The sequence below is a fragment of the Lissotriton vulgaris genome, chromosome 8 (assembly GCF_964263255.1).
Source record: "Lissotriton vulgaris chromosome 8, aLisVul1.2, whole genome shotgun sequence".
Taxonomy (NCBI): domain Eukaryota; kingdom Metazoa; phylum Chordata; class Amphibia; order Caudata; family Salamandridae; genus Lissotriton; species Lissotriton vulgaris.
In genome coordinates this window covers 380,061,365-380,081,566 of record NC_141696.1, presented here as the reverse complement: position 1 = coordinate 380,081,566, position 20,202 = coordinate 380,061,365, and the positions used below count along the sequence as shown (strand labels likewise).

The 20,202-nt window shown below is 40.4% G+C and overlaps 1 protein-coding gene across 1 annotated transcript in view; it reads left to right on the top strand.

Annotated features, from left to right (window-relative positions):
- MYO16 (myosin XVI) overlaps positions 1–20,202 on the top strand; it is a 2,821,299-nt gene that overhangs the window by 2,433,771 nt on the left and 367,326 nt on the right. Inside the window, exon 31 of the mRNA XM_086934162.1 lies at positions 9,691–9,998. Coding sequence (XP_086790288.1) covers positions 9,691–9,998 — 308 coding nt within the window. The remainder of the gene's footprint in view (positions 1–9,690; positions 9,999–20,202) is intronic.

Sequence of the window (20,202 nt, the reverse complement as noted above, 5' to 3'; positions counted from 1 at the left end):
ATTTCAAACTCAAATGCACGTTCTTTTTCTTACCTTTCCGAAGCATGGAGCGCAATAGCAGGCAGAGAAAGGGTGATGCACGTGTTGAACACTGCCTGGCCTGGCAAGTTGCTGGCAGTGCCCCCCCCGCCCGCTCCTGAAAGAGGGCACACACACCGCCGCCCCGAGTACTTCACAAATCTTTAAAAGACCATGCGCTTGTTCATGAGGCTTAAATGGTTTATCACCCCTTCTAGAACCCCTGCATCGACCCTCTGACGTTTCCTGGAAGAATTAGCACGTAACACAACACCAAGCCCTGTCAGCTGAAACCCCCGAGAAATCATGGGGCATATTATCAAGGGGGTTTATTTCCGCTTTTTTGGCTTTAAAAGCCAAAAAAAAAAGAGATAAAATTATCTCCCTATTACCAAGCTGTCGCTAACACCAGTTAGTGACAGCTAAAAGGAGATAGCGACCATCTTGGGCCCCGCTTTGCATATCAGTGATATTTATCACTAATGACATGCAAAGTGGGCGTGCCAAGATTTTAGCGACTGGAAACAGTCCCTAACCATCGCTATCTCCTATTACCAACTTTTGGAGATATTCGCGCTAAGCGCGAATATCTCCAAAACCTAACACCTGCCCTGAGCAGTTTTAGCCATGTTATCCAATGGGAAGTGGATAACATGGCTAAGAGCATTTGCTGGATAATGCATGAATATCGCTGACTTTTCAACGATATTCATGCATTGCGGCCGTTTTTTATCGCATTTGCGATAAACCTTGCTAATAGCAAGGTTTATGTGCGATAAAATTCGCCAATGTGCGGCGATAATTTTTGTCTCTAAACAAGTTAGAGACAAAAATTATCGCTAGTTGTTGGTAATATGCCCCCGGGTTTTTCCTTGCAGGAATCGGGAAGCGAAAGACTAGCACTGAAATCAGTAGTCTCACGCCTGAATCGGGAGGGTTGGCATGTCTGGATACTCTACAGCTGGGGCCATAAACTACATCCGCAGGGCTAGGTGATAGCCTAGGTCCAGCCTGGACAATCGGACACAGAGGAAGAGGAGTGTCAGAGGGTGCGGTAGTGAATAGGGTGAAAGGGAGGTGTCGGGCGGGCACAGGGTGTGATTCTCAGAGAAGAGCAGCGCAGATGGGGGGAAGTATATGGCCCATGCATGAGAGAAAGAGCAGGGGTGACCAGTGCGTGGGAGAGATGCTTGCGAGGGTGGGGAGCCATGCTGAGGATCGGCGGCGTGCAGAGAGTGGCCCTGGTCAAGGCATCTAAAATGGCTGCCGTGCACGACAAAATTGTGGCATTGGACAAAAACGCAAGATGGCGCAGAAAATGTTTATCAATAAGGATTCATTTATAACAAAATATTTACTCGCAGTGACAAAATGGTGGTCAACACTTCCTGATTTCCATCGAATCGAACGTTAACAAACGTCACGCAGCAAAAAAAAAAAAAAAAGCTCACGCACAGAGCAGTTTTTAGCCATGTTATCCAATGGAAGGTGGATAACATGGCTAAGAGCATTTGCTGGATAATGCATGAATATCGCTGACTTTTCAGCGATATTCATGCATTGTGGCCGATGTGCGGCGATAATTTTTGTCTCTAAACAATTAAAACGAAGCACAAAATGGCGAATTCCCGTTTCGCTACCAGTTTGCGGCCCAGTTCGCGGCCCGTGAAGCGCTTCTACCGTGAAAAATCATTTTTTTTTTATTTTCCCCACGGGACCCTTTAATAACCCCAACAACATTCCTAGGGGGTCAAGAGGGGTATACCTTGCCCCCTTTCAATAAATTCCCCCTTCGTTTTTCACCTCTTCTTCTCTCTCGATCCTACCGAGAGATAAGATGGCGGCCGCTCCGGACTGTTTAGAATGTTGACAGACACCGGAGAGCCAATCAGCTTTCTGCGCGCAAAGTTCCGTTTCGCGAAAAGTAAGCGGACCGGATCTCTGCCCGGAGCGCTGTTACAGATATATATCTTGTTTTGAAGGTTAATTTCTCAAAAACTACTGGAGCACATATATTGAGACCTAGCAAAGGCACATCGGGCTAACAGTCCCTACAATTTTGCCAAGTTTCGTGCAAATCCATTCAGCCATTCGAGCTAAAAGTGAGTCCAACCGCCCTATGGAAAAATGAATGGGAAAAACGCGTTTTGGGACCCCCCTTTTTTCTCGGCCCCCCCTTGACGAAACCCCCCCAAATTTTCAGGGGCTGCTCAGAAACGAAATGTGCCATTTTCCTGAAAATTTCAGCCGATTCCGTCCACAAACGCCAAAGTTATTAGACATAGAATTTTCAAAAATCCCATAGGGAATTAATCCTAACTATATATACCTACTGGCGAACGCCAGTAGGTAATATATATATATATATATATATATATATATATAACCATTATTGCCAGTAGGTAATATATATATATATATATATATATATATATATAGTTAGGATTTTTTCTCTATGGAACTTTTGAAAATTCTATGCCTAATAACTTTGGCGTTTGTGGACGGAATTGGCTGAAATTTTCAGGAAAATGGCACATTTTGTTTCTGAGCAGCTCCTGGAAATTTGGGGGGGTGTTCGTCAAGGGGGGGGCCGAGAAAAAAGGGGGGTCCCAAAACGCGTTTTTCCCATGTTAATTTCCATAGGGCGGTTGGATTCACTTTTAGCCCGAACGGCTGAATGGATTTCCACGAAACTTGGCAAAATTGTAGGGACTGTTAGCCCGATGTGCCTTTGCTAGGTCTCAATATATGTGCTTCAGTGAATTTTGAGAAATTAATGTTTAAAACAAGATATATATCTGTAACAGCGCTCCGGGCAGCGCTCCGGTTCGCGTACTTTTCGCTTATCGGAACTTTGCGAAGCGAAGCTGATTGGCTCTCTGGTGTCTGTCAACATTCTAAACAGTCCGGTGCGGCCGCCATCTTGTCTCTCGGTAGGATCGAGAGACAAGAGGAGGCCAAAACAAAGGGGGAAATGAAGGAAAGGGGGCAAGGTAGACCCCTTCTGACCCCCTAGGATTGATGAGGGGATATTATAGAGCCACGCTGGGCCCAAAAAAAAAAAAAAAAAAATTCCGATTTTTTCGCCGTAGAGACGCGTCTTGGTACGCGAACCGGGCAGCTAACCGGGCAGCTAACCGGGAAGCTAACCGGCAGTGTAACGGGAGTCTGACGAGTAGCTGATTGGCTGTCAACATTGTAAACAGTCCGGAGCGGCCGCCATCTTGTCTCTCGGTAGGATCGAGAGACAAGAGGAGGCCAAAACAAAGGGGGAAATGAAGGAAAGGGGCAAGGTAGACCCCTTCTGACCACCTAGGATTGATGAGGGGATATTATAGAGCCACGCTGGGCCCAAAAAAAAAAAAAAAAAAAAAAATTCCGATTTTTTCGCCGTAGAGACGCGTCTTGGTACGCGAACCGGACAGCTAACCGGCAGTGTAACGGGAGTCTGAGGAGAAGCTGATTGGCTGTTATCATTGTAAACAGTCTGGAGCGGCCGCCATCTTGTCTCTCTGTGGGATCGAGAGACAAGAGGTGGAAAAAACAAAGGGGGAAATGAAGGAAAGGGGCAAGGTAGACCCCTTCCGACCACCTAGGATTGATGAGGGGATATTATAGAGCCACGCTGGGCCCAAAAAAAAAAAAAAAAAAAAAATTCCGATTTTTTCGCCGTAGAGACGCGTCTTGGTACGCGAACCGGACAGCTAACCGGCAGTGTAACGGGAGTCTGAGGAGAAGCTGATTGGCTGTTATCATTGTAAACAGTCTGGAGCGGCCGCCATCTTGTCTCTCTGTGGGATCGAGAGACAAGAGGTGGAAAAAAAAAAGGCGTAAATGAATGAAAGGGGTAAGGCAAACCCCTCCTGAACCCCTAGGATTGATGAGGGGGCTATTAAAGTTCCCTGGGGGGTGAAAAAAAAAATTGCGATTTTTCGTGGTAAAGGTGCTTCCTGGTACGTTAACCGGGCAGCTAACCGGCAGCGTAACGGGAGTCCGACATATTGTGTTTTTTGAACGTTTGTGATATGTGCACGTGTGGATTTTGTCTAATTAAGGTTAAAAAAATATATATATATCTTTAAGCGTGTTCTGGCGCGCTTACGTTTTGGGTTTGGTTTGCGCTGCAGAGACGATACGTCACGGTTATGCGATGCATCATGAGGCGTCTCACGGGCTACGTGATACGTCACTTAATAAAGAATATATTTTACAGCTATAGATATTAGCTTTTAAAAAACCAATGAAATTCACAGAAAAAAAACATAGGTTATAGACCATATATAGTTAGGAATTTGCATTTACAAAACCTTGAAAATTCACTGAAAAAACCATAGGTTATAGACCATATATAGTTAGGGATTAGCATTTAAAAAACCTTATTTTACTCGCACAAAACCATTGAAATTCCATATATAGTTAGATGCACTAACTATATATCGCGGACCCGCAATCCACTGCTAATGATGTCACATATTACATCATTCATGACATGGTCAGTGACATCACTGATGACATCACTGATGACATCTCAAATGACATCACTGATGACATATCAAATGACATCACTGATGACATCACTGACATCTCATTTGACATTACTGATTACATCACTGATGATATCATTTATGTGATAATACATCTTCAGACTCTAATATAACCTTAGATACACTCAGTGTAAACAGGCACTCACAGACTGTCACACATCCATGGAGTTACCCACACACCTAGTCAGTCATGCAAAGAATCAATCACACCTCCATTTCCTCAACTATACAGTTATACACACCTTACTTATTCAAACATATACTAACACATATTTACTCTCTTATACAATCCTTGATACAAGTTCACAATGATTCATACAGCCACTCTCACATTCACTGGCTCTTATGTTCAGTTATTTATATATGTCAACTCTCACATGGAGTGTGTTTTACATATGTACTTACTTTGACATGTAGAACTGAGATATCCATTCACTCACCAATATACTCATGCACACAGTCAACTGTCCATACAGCTGTTTCTACATGCACTTTTGAACCCATACACCTAGGGAATCAACTGCTCACACATCTATGCACAGAGTTATACACCTCCCAGCCACCCACACACATACTCAGTCTCCCATACAAATACTTGGGCAACCATTCAATAACCCATATAGTTACTGATATAGCTACTGATTTAAACATGCAGCAGTTTACAGAAGAACATAAATAATGATTGCCAAATTAAGACACTTTAATCACTAACCTATGCACTCAGTGAGACACATTTAATCATTCTCTCATACAGTCAGTCATGCACCTACTAAATCCTTCATCCAGACACTTATACATCCACTCATTCTTCAATATGTAAGACATATTTTAACTTTACAGAAACATACAGTCACTGGGTGTTGTCATCAGTGATGTCATCAGTGATGTCATTTGAGATGTCATCAGTGATGTCATCAGTGATGTCACTGACCATGTCATGAATGATGTAATATGTGACATCATTAGCAGTGGATTGCGGGTCCGCGATATATAGTTAGTGCATCTAACTATATATGGAATTTCAATGGTTTTGTGCGAGTAAAATAAGGTTTTTTAAATGCTAATCCCTAACTATATATGGTCTATAACCTATGTTTTTTTCAGTGAATTTTCAAGGTTTTGTAAATGCAAATTCCTAACTATATATGGTCTATAACCTATGGTTTTTTCTGTGAATATATATATATATATATATATATATATATATATTATATATATATATATATATATATATATATATATATATATATATATTTATTTATTTTTATATATAAATATATGTATGTATCAAATATATATATCGCAGAACAGCTCTTCACCGCTCCATCTTGTCCCGGGGTGCTCACTCCAGCGATGGTTAACCCCTATCAATTCGAAAAATGAGGCAGACCCTTTCGTGGTCAAACGGAAAGCACACATGGAAAGTAATTCAAGCAAAGTGCTTAATTGTGCAGACTCATCTCACAGACGCATTTCGCCTTGCGGCTTCTTCAATGTCAGTTTCTCTGAGCTAACACAATAGTATTTAAAATAACAATACATCACATGTTATCATTAAACATCAAAGACGGACTTATGCTTCATTAAGAATACAAATCATGGCGTCCATCTTTGAACATACTATTTACATAGGTGATATCCCCAAAGTGTTCAGTGTAATGTGTATAATTAAAAACAACGTTATATTTTTTCAAGGGGAGAGAACAATCATGTATATATATTTGTTGATGGCTTACAGTGCAGATTTTTGTTTGTTAAATACTGATTCCACATTGTGTGCCTCATTTAAAAAACTTGGGAAAAGATGTATTTACCACACACTGTAAAAATCTAACGGTATTTGCAAGGGCTTTAGGTAACGCTACAAAGCACATTTTTGTCCAGCACCTGTGCACAGGAATCAGAATCACAAGTTTAGCAGTAATTACCACACCTCCCGCATAATTTTCACAAGGGGAATTTCAGCGGGCCAAGCCTACTGAAATTTACCTGGGGAAATGGCGCATACATACTGATACGTGTGGATTTTGCCACAGAAAGTATCAAAATGAATATATTATTCATCATTTCGTTCGGGAAAACTCTTGAAACCAATAATCTTATCAGGCCCAATAAATACCAACACCCGGGTTATCTGTTTTTATTGCCCGGTAAATAACTCATAATGGGGGCCGTAGTGGTAAATATCCCACCCTATTCCATACAACTTAGAATGAGGCATGCAGCACAATATCATTCACAGTTCATATTTTTGGAGGGATTTTCAAACCCTACTACCCCTGGGATCCTGCATGAGATCACTGTGCAATGAATGCGCATTTAAGATCACAAAGGAACAGAAGATAAACCCGGTGTGCTCACTGGGTAATTTGTTTTCACTCTGATGGTTAATTATAGTATTTCCAAGGAAGACATTGCTGCAGTTAGTAATCACAAGAGTATTTTAAAATAACACATCTAAATGTGACACCATGTTGTCTTAATATAAGTTAGTACGTGTGGTACTTGAATTGAGTTAAAAAAAACAAGGGAAGGTTCTCAACCATGCAAACAATGGCTTCATGTTAAAGCACATGAATCACATTATAAAACTGGCATTGTGTTAAAGTCAGTTTTATAATGAAGACATCCGTTTTCCAACCAGTGCCTATGCAATTGATATGATTCTACTAATGCTATACTCTTTAGGAACCGAAACTCAGTAAAAGACCATTCCAAGGGCTACCACAGTGCTATTGGTTTCCGTTTATAAAATGAAATGTTAAAAGCCCAGCTTACATCACATGTATTGTTGTACACTTTTAGAAAACCAGTTTTATTTTACCTTGGTAATTTTCCAGTATGTTGAGTGCATTCTTTTCATTTTTTGACAGTACATGATCGATTCGACACCACTCCCCATCGCTTTTCCTTCACAAGACTCATTCTTTTTTAAGTTCAAAAGAATTTTATTTGATAGTAATAAAAAGAGAAAATCAGGTGTCAAACAAAATACAATGGAATACAAAGTTAAAGACTCTTAAGCAATAAAAAAAAAAAGAACATAAGTATACGAATGCATTTGCAATAAGAAAGAAATCTGGGTACAGATTGAAAAATAAGGAAGAGATATAGAAAAAATACATGAGCATAAAATATGGCAATCATAAAAACATTGAGAAAATTTGAGAGAGTGATACAGTGAAGGATAAATGGAACGTATCGGGCGATTAAGGGGGTTTGGGAACTTCTTGTTGTGGAGGCAGAGGATGAAACAAACGTTTACTGCAAGAGTCCAAATAAAGTGTTACTGGAGTCCATAAGTCCATGCGTTTGACAGCCAAACATGCCGGGAAACACAAGACTCATTCTTAGGAAATAGTCAAAGGCCTTCTTTACGAATTGCCCGTAGGAGTCCGATAAATGCGGCAACGTAACGCAAAGATCTGAATTTTGCATTCTGAATTGTGCATATCTTTGTCAAACCCGGAAAATATCATGTGCAAAATAATCTGCATTGTCTGGAATAATTTAAGTAGGTCATACCTCTCAGTTTTTTCACGTGAACAATTCCAAAATACTGGGAGGTAGATTTTCCAACAGCAAAGTTACTGCATTGCATGAAAGAAAAAAATCCACAGATCAGTCTCATATAGATATGGCGCTGTTTCACTCTCCCCGTGTGCCAGCGCTCTTCGAGTCTGCCTTGCACCAATGCACCCTTCCAGTACAAAATACTATGCTTAGGCGTATTTTAAGACTTTTCCCACATTGAATGTGCGTTATACAGTAGAACACATATACAGTGTTGGGAATCGTAGGCAAAACAAAAGCTTTTCTGCAATTTAACACCTGCCTCAAATAGGTGTTATTTTTAAGTGCAAAGCCCTGTCTGCCATTTTTAATAGATGGAGCTTTACATCAAAACCCATAAGCGGTTACATGTGAACACCCATGTATCACTCATAGGATGCCCCCTCGATCAAAGCTACGCAAAGCATCACTAGTACCACTTTGCATCAGTTCAGGTCTACTTTCGAGTGAAAATGTATTTTTGCAATAGAAAGTAAATCCTAAATCAACAATTTGCGTTAGGTAATTCGGCAAATTGTTAGTAAATCTGCCCCTTGGTGTTGGATTTTTCTATGTGTGATAATTATAGCACTCAAGAATGAGGGCCAAAATTCTAGTTAGAGGTTCAGTGCTGCAGATTGTTAGGAGACAGCTCCATGAGACCGTATAATTTTTCTGAAAGAAGAGTCATTGGTGTTGTTTAGAAACTGTGGGGCATATTATCAAGGGGGTTTATCTCCGCTTTTTTGGCTTTAAAAGCCAAGAAAGCGGAGATAAAATTATCTCCCTATTACCTAGCTGTCGCTAACACCAGTTAGCGACAGCTAGTAGGAGATAGCGACCATCGTGGGCCCCGCTTTGCATATCAGTGATATTTATCACTAATGAGATGCAAAGTGGGCGTGCCAAGATGTTAGCGACTGAAAACAGTTGCTAACATCGCTATCTCCTATTACCAACTTTTGGAGATATTCGCACTAAGCACGAATATCTCCAAAAGCTAACACCTGCCCTGAGCAGTTCTTAGCCATGTTATCCAATGGGAGGTGGATAACATGGCTAAGAGCATTAGCTCGGTAATGCATGAATATCGCTGACTTTTCAGCGATATTCATGCTTTGCGGCGATTTTTATCGCATTTGCGATAAACCTTGGTAATACCAAGGTTTATTTGCGGTAAAAATCGCCGCAGCTCAGCGGTAAATTTTTCCCGCTAACCAAGCAATAGCGATAATTATCGCTATTGCTTGGTAATATGCCCCTGTAATTCCAGCAACAAATGTTTACCTTATAGGTCCTTTTGTTCTTTTAGAGATGCTGCTTGTATTTTCCCTCCTAATTTCCCATTACGCTATTTAACATTTGAATTATTTGACAACAGTTAGCACCCTTTTTCTTCTCGCCCAATCTTTTTCCTATCTCTCTTCTTTCTTCCATCTTTGACTGCTTACTACTCTCTTTTAATGTCGTTTCTTCTACTCACTATTTGGAGATTGATTACTAAAATTGTCCTCTCCTGCATGCTTGACTTGTCATTGTTCAAGTATTGACTCTCGCCATTCTTTCTTACTTACAGAACTGATGACAAAGGTGGGAGGTTATCAGAAGACAGCTGTGTAGGTAGCCGGATGGCAGAACACTCTCATTCCAGCTCGGTGCCTGTCCCCTCGGCAGTCGATGGTTTGATACAATCTGTTGCACAATCATCCTTCAGGTCCCTGTCCCTGCATTCAGTGCTCAGCATGGATGATAGCTCCAGTTTGCCATCGCCACGGAAACAGCCTCCTCCTAAACCAAAGAGGGACCCCAATACAAGGCTCAGTGCCTCCTATGAGGCTGTTAGTGCCTGCTTGTCTGCGCCTTCCAAGGAAACAGTTAGTGAAGGTCAGAAATAAAGAACACAAATTATTTTCTGAATGATTGCTTTAAATGTGATGTATTGTTTCTCAATTGTTTTGTATTTTGTAGAATCCTTGACCGCAGGGTGTAAAAGTACCCGAATTTCGGCAGTGCTGGAAGGTCATACTACAGAAAATATAACACTTATACAAATGTCTGTGACCTAACAATAGTCCATTTGAATGTTTATTTACTTAACAAAATGAGGCGTGAAAAAAACCCTGAAAAATCACAAATGTCTAGCTGTGTGTAACTGATCGAGTGCTTTACAAAGGAAGGAAAATGTTGATTGGGAAAACAGGACTCTGTTTACATTTTCTATGAGTTCTTCCTAAGGATAGCAGAGATGCCAAGAACAATGAAAAGCTGGAACCTGCCATCAGTACTTTGACTTTTTTTGTGACTGAGAAATTGTCTGCTTTTTTAAATTAAAGCACAAAAGCTCTCGCTTATTGTGGGTCTTGAAGTTGGAAGCAAATTATAACACTCAATAAAATCCAATCTCTGGAGTATGGAATTTATCAGGTGGAATAAATAGACCAATTTTGTGTTTTTGGGGAAAGACATGCAAATCTTGGTGATTACTCCATTAAAATCTGCATGCCATTGTAAATACCATACACTGTTCACCTTTTTAATTCTGGCATATTTAACCTGCTGAAATTTAATGAAGGGTGAGGAGTTTATCGCACCTACTGGTAACTACTGGAGTAAGTTAAATAAAATACAACTTTCCACCCTTTGACTCACTCAGAATCAGGGCCAAAATTTACTACAATTATCATAAGCATAAAAATGCCAAATTTCGGGAACACAGTTAGTAGACCTCCATATTTGACAGTCCATCTAACACCAAGTTACAGTGGTTTAGTATCTCTATAATAGAGAGAGAAAAATAAAATGTCAGGCAACCATCCATCTGACAAGAGATTTGAGGTTGATTTCTAGCTTTTGAGCAGTAACGACTTTGCTACTGTGATAGTTTTACAAGCCATCTCTAACAGTGTTAGATGGAACATTTGGAGAGTTTACGAAAGATGATCATTGAAGGATCTATTTTGACCTTGGGATTTAAAGCCAGATGTTAAAACATTTTTTAATAAAACTTTCCCCAAGTAACCAGAAAATGGATAAGATCAGCAAGAAAGGACTGATGTCTCCATCACAGCGAATTATCTTCTGGAGTCCATTTTTACAGTCTTAAAGTAGTTTAGTTATTTCGCACTATAATCCTTCACTGGGTGTAAATTGTTCACGAGCCTGGAAGGATTTTTTAATAATTTCAACGTAAATTAACCAAGTCGTATTTGGGATTTGAATGCAGTTTCCCTGTCAGTCCTCGTTTTTTTCATCTCGATAGACTATGTGGTAGATGGTACTTGATAGCAATCCTGTAATTTCAGCAAGTTTGTCATTGCTGCTTGCGACTTTCTCAGTTAGTGGGATTAGAGGTTTTTGTAAAATGGTGTAGTTCCATGCTTCACTCACGGGAAAATAAGTCTTCCAAAAAACATTCAATGGAATGGAAGAACCAATATTTATTGCTTGGCCTATGATGTGTATACGTTTCTTAAACCCACTCGTTCCAAATTATCATCTTATATACATTTTTTGTGTGTCCCAAAATTAACATAACAAGAGTTGTCTGGAGTTTACATTAAAATGTATACAAACAAAATGTGTTGTGTGTGATCTTGACAGTACCGAGAGAGTGAGGATGAACGTTGACATTTTCAGCTGTTAGTACCGATTGTAAATAGTAACTGGAAAAAACTATTTTTACAGAGACAAGGTAGACCTTGTGTTAATCACTTGCTTACTGCCAAAATCTATCTTCACATAAAATAATTACCCTCTGTTAATTCTTGAGGCCAGGAAACACATGTCCTCCTTTGGCGGTTGGAACTTTATGTTGTCTAATTGAAATGATTGATTTGTAATTTACACCCCAGACACAATCAGCAAAGGTTTGCTGAAGTGACCAGTATGAAAGCAGCAAGATACACATAAGTTACATAATAAAGATTTTGTAATAAAATGCCACTTTTTAGTGTATTAAGCTTAGCCTAATGATTCAGAACCGATTCACTCCACTTTGCAGTGATAATTTGATCATTGCACCCCTTTATATTTAATATAATTAAGGTAATTAAACTTTCAATAGTTCTCATTATTGCTGTTCCCAGAATGACCACCCTTCTCTAAAGGTCTCTCTAACCAATCCTCTCAAAACACATTTTATCTGTGTTCCTTCTCTGTGGAAACACTGATTTCTTTAATAGTTAGTTACAAGGCTGCTTCCTTATTTGTCAACAATCAGGTAAATTGTGAGGAGACCAGTAAGCCATGGGGCTTCACCTGCATCATACCTTTGCCTTATCTTTGCACAGCATTGCAAGCATGTTTCATAGCTTTGATGGCCGCTTTTGAACGAGGAGTTATAAACGTTGGCAACAACTCACTGTCTGGACGATACTAGAAAAGCAATCTTGCACACAGGAACTTTGATGCAGGTTAAAATTGGTGACTAAAAAATTGTTTCACACAAGGTAGAAGCCATCATCGGTCTAAAACAGAAATGTGTGTTTGCTTCAGCCCTACTTAACATCTTTTAGCCGATATTCCTATGAAGCTGCACAAAACTTATTCTGAATGTGGTGATGGCCTCATGCTGACAAGAACTCAAGTCGGTCTGCAAAGACTACTAAAAAACTTTTGAAATCAATCTCAAGAAAACCAAAGTGCTAACATTCAGTAAAAAGGATAAGAAATCAGGGCCCTGTATATAAAAACCATAAATTGTTCCAAGAGTCAGAATATAAATACCTAGATATAATCAACAACCAAGAAACCTTTTTGGCTCACAAGGCCAAACGAAATCAAAAGCAGGATATCTGACCTCAACCTTTCTCACACTTCAAAAGGGTTTTGGGGATCAAACCCTGTTGCCTTTACTGTAGGTGATATCATATGGGTGGGAACCACTGTGTGGCCGTGAAACAACATTATTGGAATCACTTAATCTAAACATGCATGGGCAGCCCTTCCAACTTCCTAGTAATGCATCACCAGCTCAAATCAGAATAGAGTTGTTCCTTTCCAAAATTCTGTTTTAAGTTAAAATCTGCAAGGGTGAATTCTCTAGCCCATCTGCTTTGGACTGAATCATCTACCTTAACACAAAAGTCTATACATAGAGATTCTTTAGTAGGTTGCCTGAGGAATTTAGAAGTTGGTAACCTCTGGCATTCGTCTATGCCTCTTGCTCTGTATAAGAAGCACATTAATAACATACAGAGGCTGACATTCAATCAAGAATAACATATTTTGGAAAGCAGTCACATGTATGTTTTGTTATAAATTCATATTGTATTACAGTGCAAGAGCCATGCTTGGACATTTGTTACTCCATGTTTATGAAAATGAATTGTATGTCTCATTGTTTGGGAGGCTTTCTCACAGTAGATCTTTGTTCAAAATGATTTGTTACAAGCCCGTTACAGGTAACGATAAAACTTGTAGATGGTGTAAAGATGTGCAAGAAACGACCTTGCATGTTATCTTCACATGTCCCACCCACCTCCCAAAAGGTTAGTAAACCGGTATTTTAATCATGTGGAGCAGCGGACTTGTAGAAAGGCAGTCATGAGCCCTGTAATGCTAACAACATCAGACTCAGTACACACATTTTTATTTCCCGAACTGTGTTTGAGGTAGAATCTACGCCCCCTAAATTATTAGTAATTTCAGTGTTCCTTTTATATAATATGCATGATCAATGTGTCTTATCTTTGCTAAATGAAGGCCCTAAGAGTGCTCCACATGTACCCCAAAGCTTTCCATTACACATTCTTAGGTCTGCTCTTGAAGCTTGTCTTGATGAAGCTTGTCTTAACTATTGCAGTTCTCTCATACATTTTAACATTGTTGCACTTGCACAATAGTGAGTCATGTGCTTTCTGCCATCTAATTAATTTTACCTTCTCCTTGCCATTTTATCTTACACCAGTAAATGTGCACTGCCCTTTTGGCTGCCGCTGCATCAGTCTCACTATTTTGAAAGAAAACCTGTGTGATTGTGCAGTAAGATCATACATGGAGTGTGCCGTCGGCACACCAAAGGTGCACCAAAGACATGCCAGTCTGTACTAGTCCAGGCACCGGCCACCCATAGCACCAGCCATGCTGCCAGTTTCCCTTCCTACTCATCCCTGTGAGACTGCTCTTCTTCCCACTCACTTGTAAGAGATTTACTGGCATAATTAATAATTGATGGGACCAGAGTTTGTCTACCATCATAATGCAGTAATTTCTCTCTCCTTTAGTGTATAATGGGGGCCAATCTTCCTATTTCATTGAGGAAATTTAAATAGATACTTACATAACATTAAGGCTGGCCCTTTGTACATCCACAATGCCATGCTTAACATGGAGATTCCCCCCTACAATTTATACTTTGTAAATGCTAGATCCTTGTTCAAGCACACAACAGAGATTTATGATATGTTCAACTCTGAAACACTTGATTTGCTTTATGCAATGGAAACCTGAACCTCTATTGACCTCGGTTGCCCTTGCCCAATAGGATTTAAAGTATTGCACCTCCCTCATCAAGCATGCAGATGTGGTGGGCTATCCACTACATTTAAGGTAAGCTAGAGTATGACATCTATGCATACTGAATTATTTGGCTTAGAGTTGAAACCTTCTCCTCCGGTCACTGTGGTCAGTGAAATATTTTATCACTCCGCCAGGACCTGCTACTAATTTCCTTTCCATGAGAACTTTGACATTAGATTAGTTAACATCTCAGATACTATTTCCAAAGAACTTATCAATTCAGTGAAGGCTGTTGGTCTGATGCAATTGGGGACCGACCCGCTTATTAGGACGGTCACACTGTTGACCTTAAATTTACCTAGAATAATTTGATTACTAAAATTAAATACTCCCCAGATAGGGAATGATCATTTTTTATCATTGACTTCCTTCAGATCTCTGATTCTTCACAATACACAACCCCTTCGACTAAAACCTTCAACGTGGAAAATTTCTCCCTGTAAAAGGCCCTTTGCACCATGGTATAATGGTGGTCTCAGATTTTCTAAACTTAAGTGCATAGCTATTTAAAAGGGATGACGAGCAAATTAGTCTGAATTAAAACAAGGTAAAAAAAGTTATAAGGCATGCATATATGATGTCGAAGCAGAGTCTTACATTAGTACAATACTCAATGTATTCAGTACCATCTTAAAAACGTATTTCTGTAGAGCTTTCACTCGCAAAACCATTGAGCATTTTCTATGCAGTTGAACATTCCCAATAGCTGTATTATGCCCTCTCACTTTCTTTTGAGGGAAAGTTGCAAGTATAGTTATAGGTCCCAAATTTTAACAGGAGGGGGGAGAGAGAGAGAGTCAGTGGATTCAGTCTCCCAAGTCATGTAAATAAACAAAGTGGAATCCACTCAAGTGATAGTGATCCCTAGAGTGATGGGGAACACACAGTGTTGTTTAAATGCCCCTCACACACCAACAGGCCCCTTGGTGTCATGCTTCATCATCGGGGCCTTCGCACCCCTCTACGGGATGCGGCGTGCTGCGACTCGCGAATACGCAGGAGCACTTGAAGTGAACTATGTGTGGGGGTGTGTGTTATATACCAAGGTGTGAGTGAGGTGAGGTGAAAAAATGTGAATTAAAAAATACCTGGCACGTGGGAAGAAAAAAACTTTATTAAATCCCCGGCTGGTATTATTAAAATTAAAGTGCAGGGCGTGGTTTCAAAAGATACGTGTTAGGGTATCAAACCACTGTGTTAAAAGTCAACATGTTTCGGAGGTCAAAGCCCCCTTCTTCAGGACAAGGGTGAAATGCACTTATCCTCGCCTTACTCACATGTAAAATGTAAAAGTGAAAATTAAAAATTACCACAATGTGTAATGTTCCTCACAATGTTTTATATGTAAGTGAGTGTAGTTGCGCCCAATTGGCGTAAGAACTTTAAGTTCCCAAATACAGGACTTCATGAGCCTTTTAACGTATATTGGGGAATCCTTCCTTTCTAATCAGAAACGGTTACAGCAACAGCTAATCGCCTGCCTTCCCTCAACGCGGCTCCGATGAAGTTAGTTATAGGTCCCACCATCCAAGCTACTCCAGTTAATTTAGATTTACTATCTAACCCCATCCAACAGGGACAGCTCAACCCACATGATTATAAGTCTTGGCATGTTCAATGCCGATGTGTTTTGCAGCCTGGTCAATTATTTATCCTCGGGTTCACCCTTGGATTCTCTGCCCCTCAAATTGTAGAAACTGGGATTAAATCACCTAGTGCATCCATCCACTTGGTGTGTAATCTTTTACTGTGTACTTGTGTGGTACCATCTGACTGGAAAAGAGCCCTGGTGCCTTTATTTGGCCCCTTTGGTCCTTAGTAGTTTTAAGCCTATTCCCTTGTTCTTATTTTCTGGTGAAAATCGTGGGAAAAAACATGTCAACAAGCTTCTTTCCAATGTTCTTGAAGATCATGATCTACTTCATCCGGCACAGCCTGGCTTTCGGTCTGCTCATGACACAGGATTGGCATTGGTAGCCATGTTGATGATCTTAGAATGGCAGTAAATTAGGATCATTGTGTAGCCCTGGTGCTACTAGACTTGATTGCTGCCTTTTATACAGTAAATCATAACATCCTGATTTCCAACTTAAGGAAAGTTGGTGTTCGAGGTGTGGCCTAAAGTGGTTTTCACCCTATTTGGCTGGCAGAATGCAAGTGATACACCTCCCTATTTTTGTATACTGGCTCAGAGAAGTAGGGCAGAGGGTCCCTCAGGGTTCTTTCCTTAGGGGAAACATCCATTGCAACGCTGTCATTATAATGCTCTACCTTTACAACGCAACTGTATCAACGCAACTGCCTTTACATTGCATGCCACCACAATGCATACCATTACAATGCATGTCATTAAAACAAATGCCATTACAACACATACCATTACAACCATGCCATTACAATGCATTATAAGCTAAGTAATGGAGATTTTTTAGTATTAAGGTGGGTGTGGGTTTTGGGGTGCATGGGAATGGTAATTTTTACACCAACACTATCTAACACTTTCCCTATTGTTGCCCTCACTAGAGTGGGAATAGTATTTTTTACCCCTACACTATCCAACATTTACCCTACTATTGCCCTAAAAGTATTATGCATTTTAATGGTATGTGTTGTAATGGTATGCGTTGTAATGGAATGCATTGTAATGGTAGTTTTAAAAAAATGCTTTGTAATGGGATGCAATGTAGAATCATGCGAAGAATGGTAGTTGCGATGTAAAGACTGCGTTGTAAAGCATGTGTTGTAATTGCATGTGTTGTAACATCATATATTCTACCTTAGTCCTACTTTGTTTATATCTATCTGAAACCTCTGGCAAAATCTATTCGGAACCGTGGAATTAATTTCATGAACAATGACAATTTTTGACCTCTTCATACTAACTCTACTCTGCTTGACTCCCAAGTGGTTCGTAATGGGGGGGTGGTTTAGATGGGTGAAGATTTGTCCCTTTCTACTGAAGTGAGCAAACTCTACGTGTTTCTTTCTGTTAAGAACACTAGGCAAAATCCATTTCTTCCCTATCAACATCGACCCAAGTGGTCCAGTTACTTATTTTAAGTTGTCAGGACATGAATAGGAATCCTCTGATGTTAGAAGATCCTAAATTCTCAAAATGGATGAGGCAGATTCAGACGGCTGCAGTGCTGGATAAATTGCATTGGCTTCTTGTCTCCAAGAGGGGGTGGTCTTGCAATTATCTATCAGGACACCTTTAGGTGCACAATAGAGCAGTTACCTGAACTGAAAGAAGCAGAGAACATTATCTTTTGTATCCAGATACATGACTGCTTCACCTTTGCAGAGGCATTAGTTTACCGCCCCCCCCCCCCGGGATAGCATACTAAGTTTTTAGAGAGCATTGGAGAGGTGATTAGTACCCTTGCTGTTAGGTTTGCCAATTTCACACTGTTAGGGGATATTAATTCACATCTTGACTCCCATAAGGCCCCTGGAGCAATTTGCTTCAAGGAAGTAATGGATGTTTTTGACCTACAACAACTCTCGCTGTCTCCTACACAGAGTGCAGGTCATATCTTGGATTGTATCTGCTCTAACCTGGATACTCTTAAAGTAAAGCCCCCCATTATGCAAACCTGGACCGACCATAAATTAATTCCATTTGAATTGCTGATAAAAGATAGGGTACCAGTTAAGGAACCATCTAAAACCCAACAACACGATAAAGTCAGCTGGACCGCACTTTTGGGGCTTCCAGATCTTGTCCCTAAAGCCCTCATGGGTAGACCTAATATGGTTGGCTATCCTATAACTGATAATCAGTCTTTTGGGAAATAGATGCTTGAACTAAGAAATCAGTTAGCACCCACAACTACAACACACAGGTTTCTAAAAAAGAAACCCTCTGCGTCATAGTTTCCTCCTTCCCTTAAAGAACTGCAAGCTCAAGTTAGAGTATTAGAACATAGATGGCGCCAGAACTATGATAGGAATGACCTTATCACCTATAAAATCGCATGCAGGAAATATCCTGTGGCGATCAAAGATTCGTAAAAAACTTTTTACACCTAGGTTATTAAAAATTCCAAAAACAAACAGGAAGAGATCTTCAAAATAGTTAACTTGTTTACTAATCCAAATAGCTTACGTCAAAAGATCCCTTCCTCCCAGAACCTCTGTTATAACATAGCAGACTATTTTGAAGAAAAAGTCTTGACACTTATAAAAGATTTTCCCTCTCCTACCTCAGTCATTTTAAATGAGAAAATTATAGCGGACACAATTGCTGCATGTATGAAAAGCTTCCAACCCATTGGAGAAGTGTGGCTCACCGGTTAGAGGAGGCAGTCCCTGATGCAGAGATCAGACCCGGGACCAGGGTTCAATCCCCGACGCGGCAGGGCCTTGAGCTCAAAATGTCCACGGACTTGATAATTCTTGCCTCGATGACTACTCGAATCGTGGATTCACACTCTGCAACTCTGGGCAATAGCTTGCTTAATCTCCACTACGGCCCCACCACGATGGGATGCCTGGTCTTCACCTTGGGGATGCCCAGTAGGGGTAATCTCGCAGGGAAAGGCCAGGACGGGTTCCCAAAGCAAGGGCCTTGAGACCTTACGGTGAAAGGCGCTATATAAGAACGTGTGATTTAGGATTTACTTTGGAGAAATCCTGTTTGGCTATCTTATCCATTAAATCAGGTTCCCCTTTTGACTCGTGCCCCCCACTCTACTACTGGCCATTATTGATGTTGTAAATCCAATTATCAACAACATTATAAACTCCTCGATTCTCACAGCTAAGATCCTAACAGAATTGAAACTTGTGGCGGTAAAACCCCTTCAGAAAAAGCAACTGGCTGATCCTCCGACCCTCTCTAATTTACGGCCTATCTCGCTCCTACCTACTCTGTGTAAGTTAACTGAAAAAGCTGTTAATAAATAACTTACAACGTTTTTAGAGGAAACAAATGTATGGCACCCGAATCAGTCGTTTTTCAGAGCCCAACACTCAACAGAGTCTTCCCTTTTGTATTCAACAGACCCCCCTGAAAACAGCTCTGGATCAGGAAAAGAAAGCAGTTCTGGTGCTGTTAGACCTGTCCGCGGCCTTCGACACTGTCTCACATACTATTCTTCTAGACCTTCTGGTATCATCTGGCGTATCTGGGAATGTCCTAGAGTGGATTAAGAACTTTCTGCAAGATCGGCGCCAAGTGATTACGCTAGGACAATTCAATTCAGAAGAAAAGGCACTCATTTCAGGGGTCCCTCATTCAATGTGTATATGTCTCCCCTGATCAAGCTAATATCGTCCTTTAAGATCAATACCATCTCATATGCAGACGATACAAAACTTATCTTGATCTTGGATAATGACACCACTGAGGTGGAAGAAAACCTCAGGAATTGTCTCTCAGCAACCTTTAAATGGATGAATAACAACTATCTGAGGTGTAACTCGGAAAAAACATAGATCCTGGCATTTGGTAACCAAAACCCCTTCATGCCTAAACTTTGGTGGCCAGAAAATGCCACCCCTCCCCCTAATACAATAAATACTGCCAGAAATTTAGGAATACAATTTGATACCACTCTATCATTTA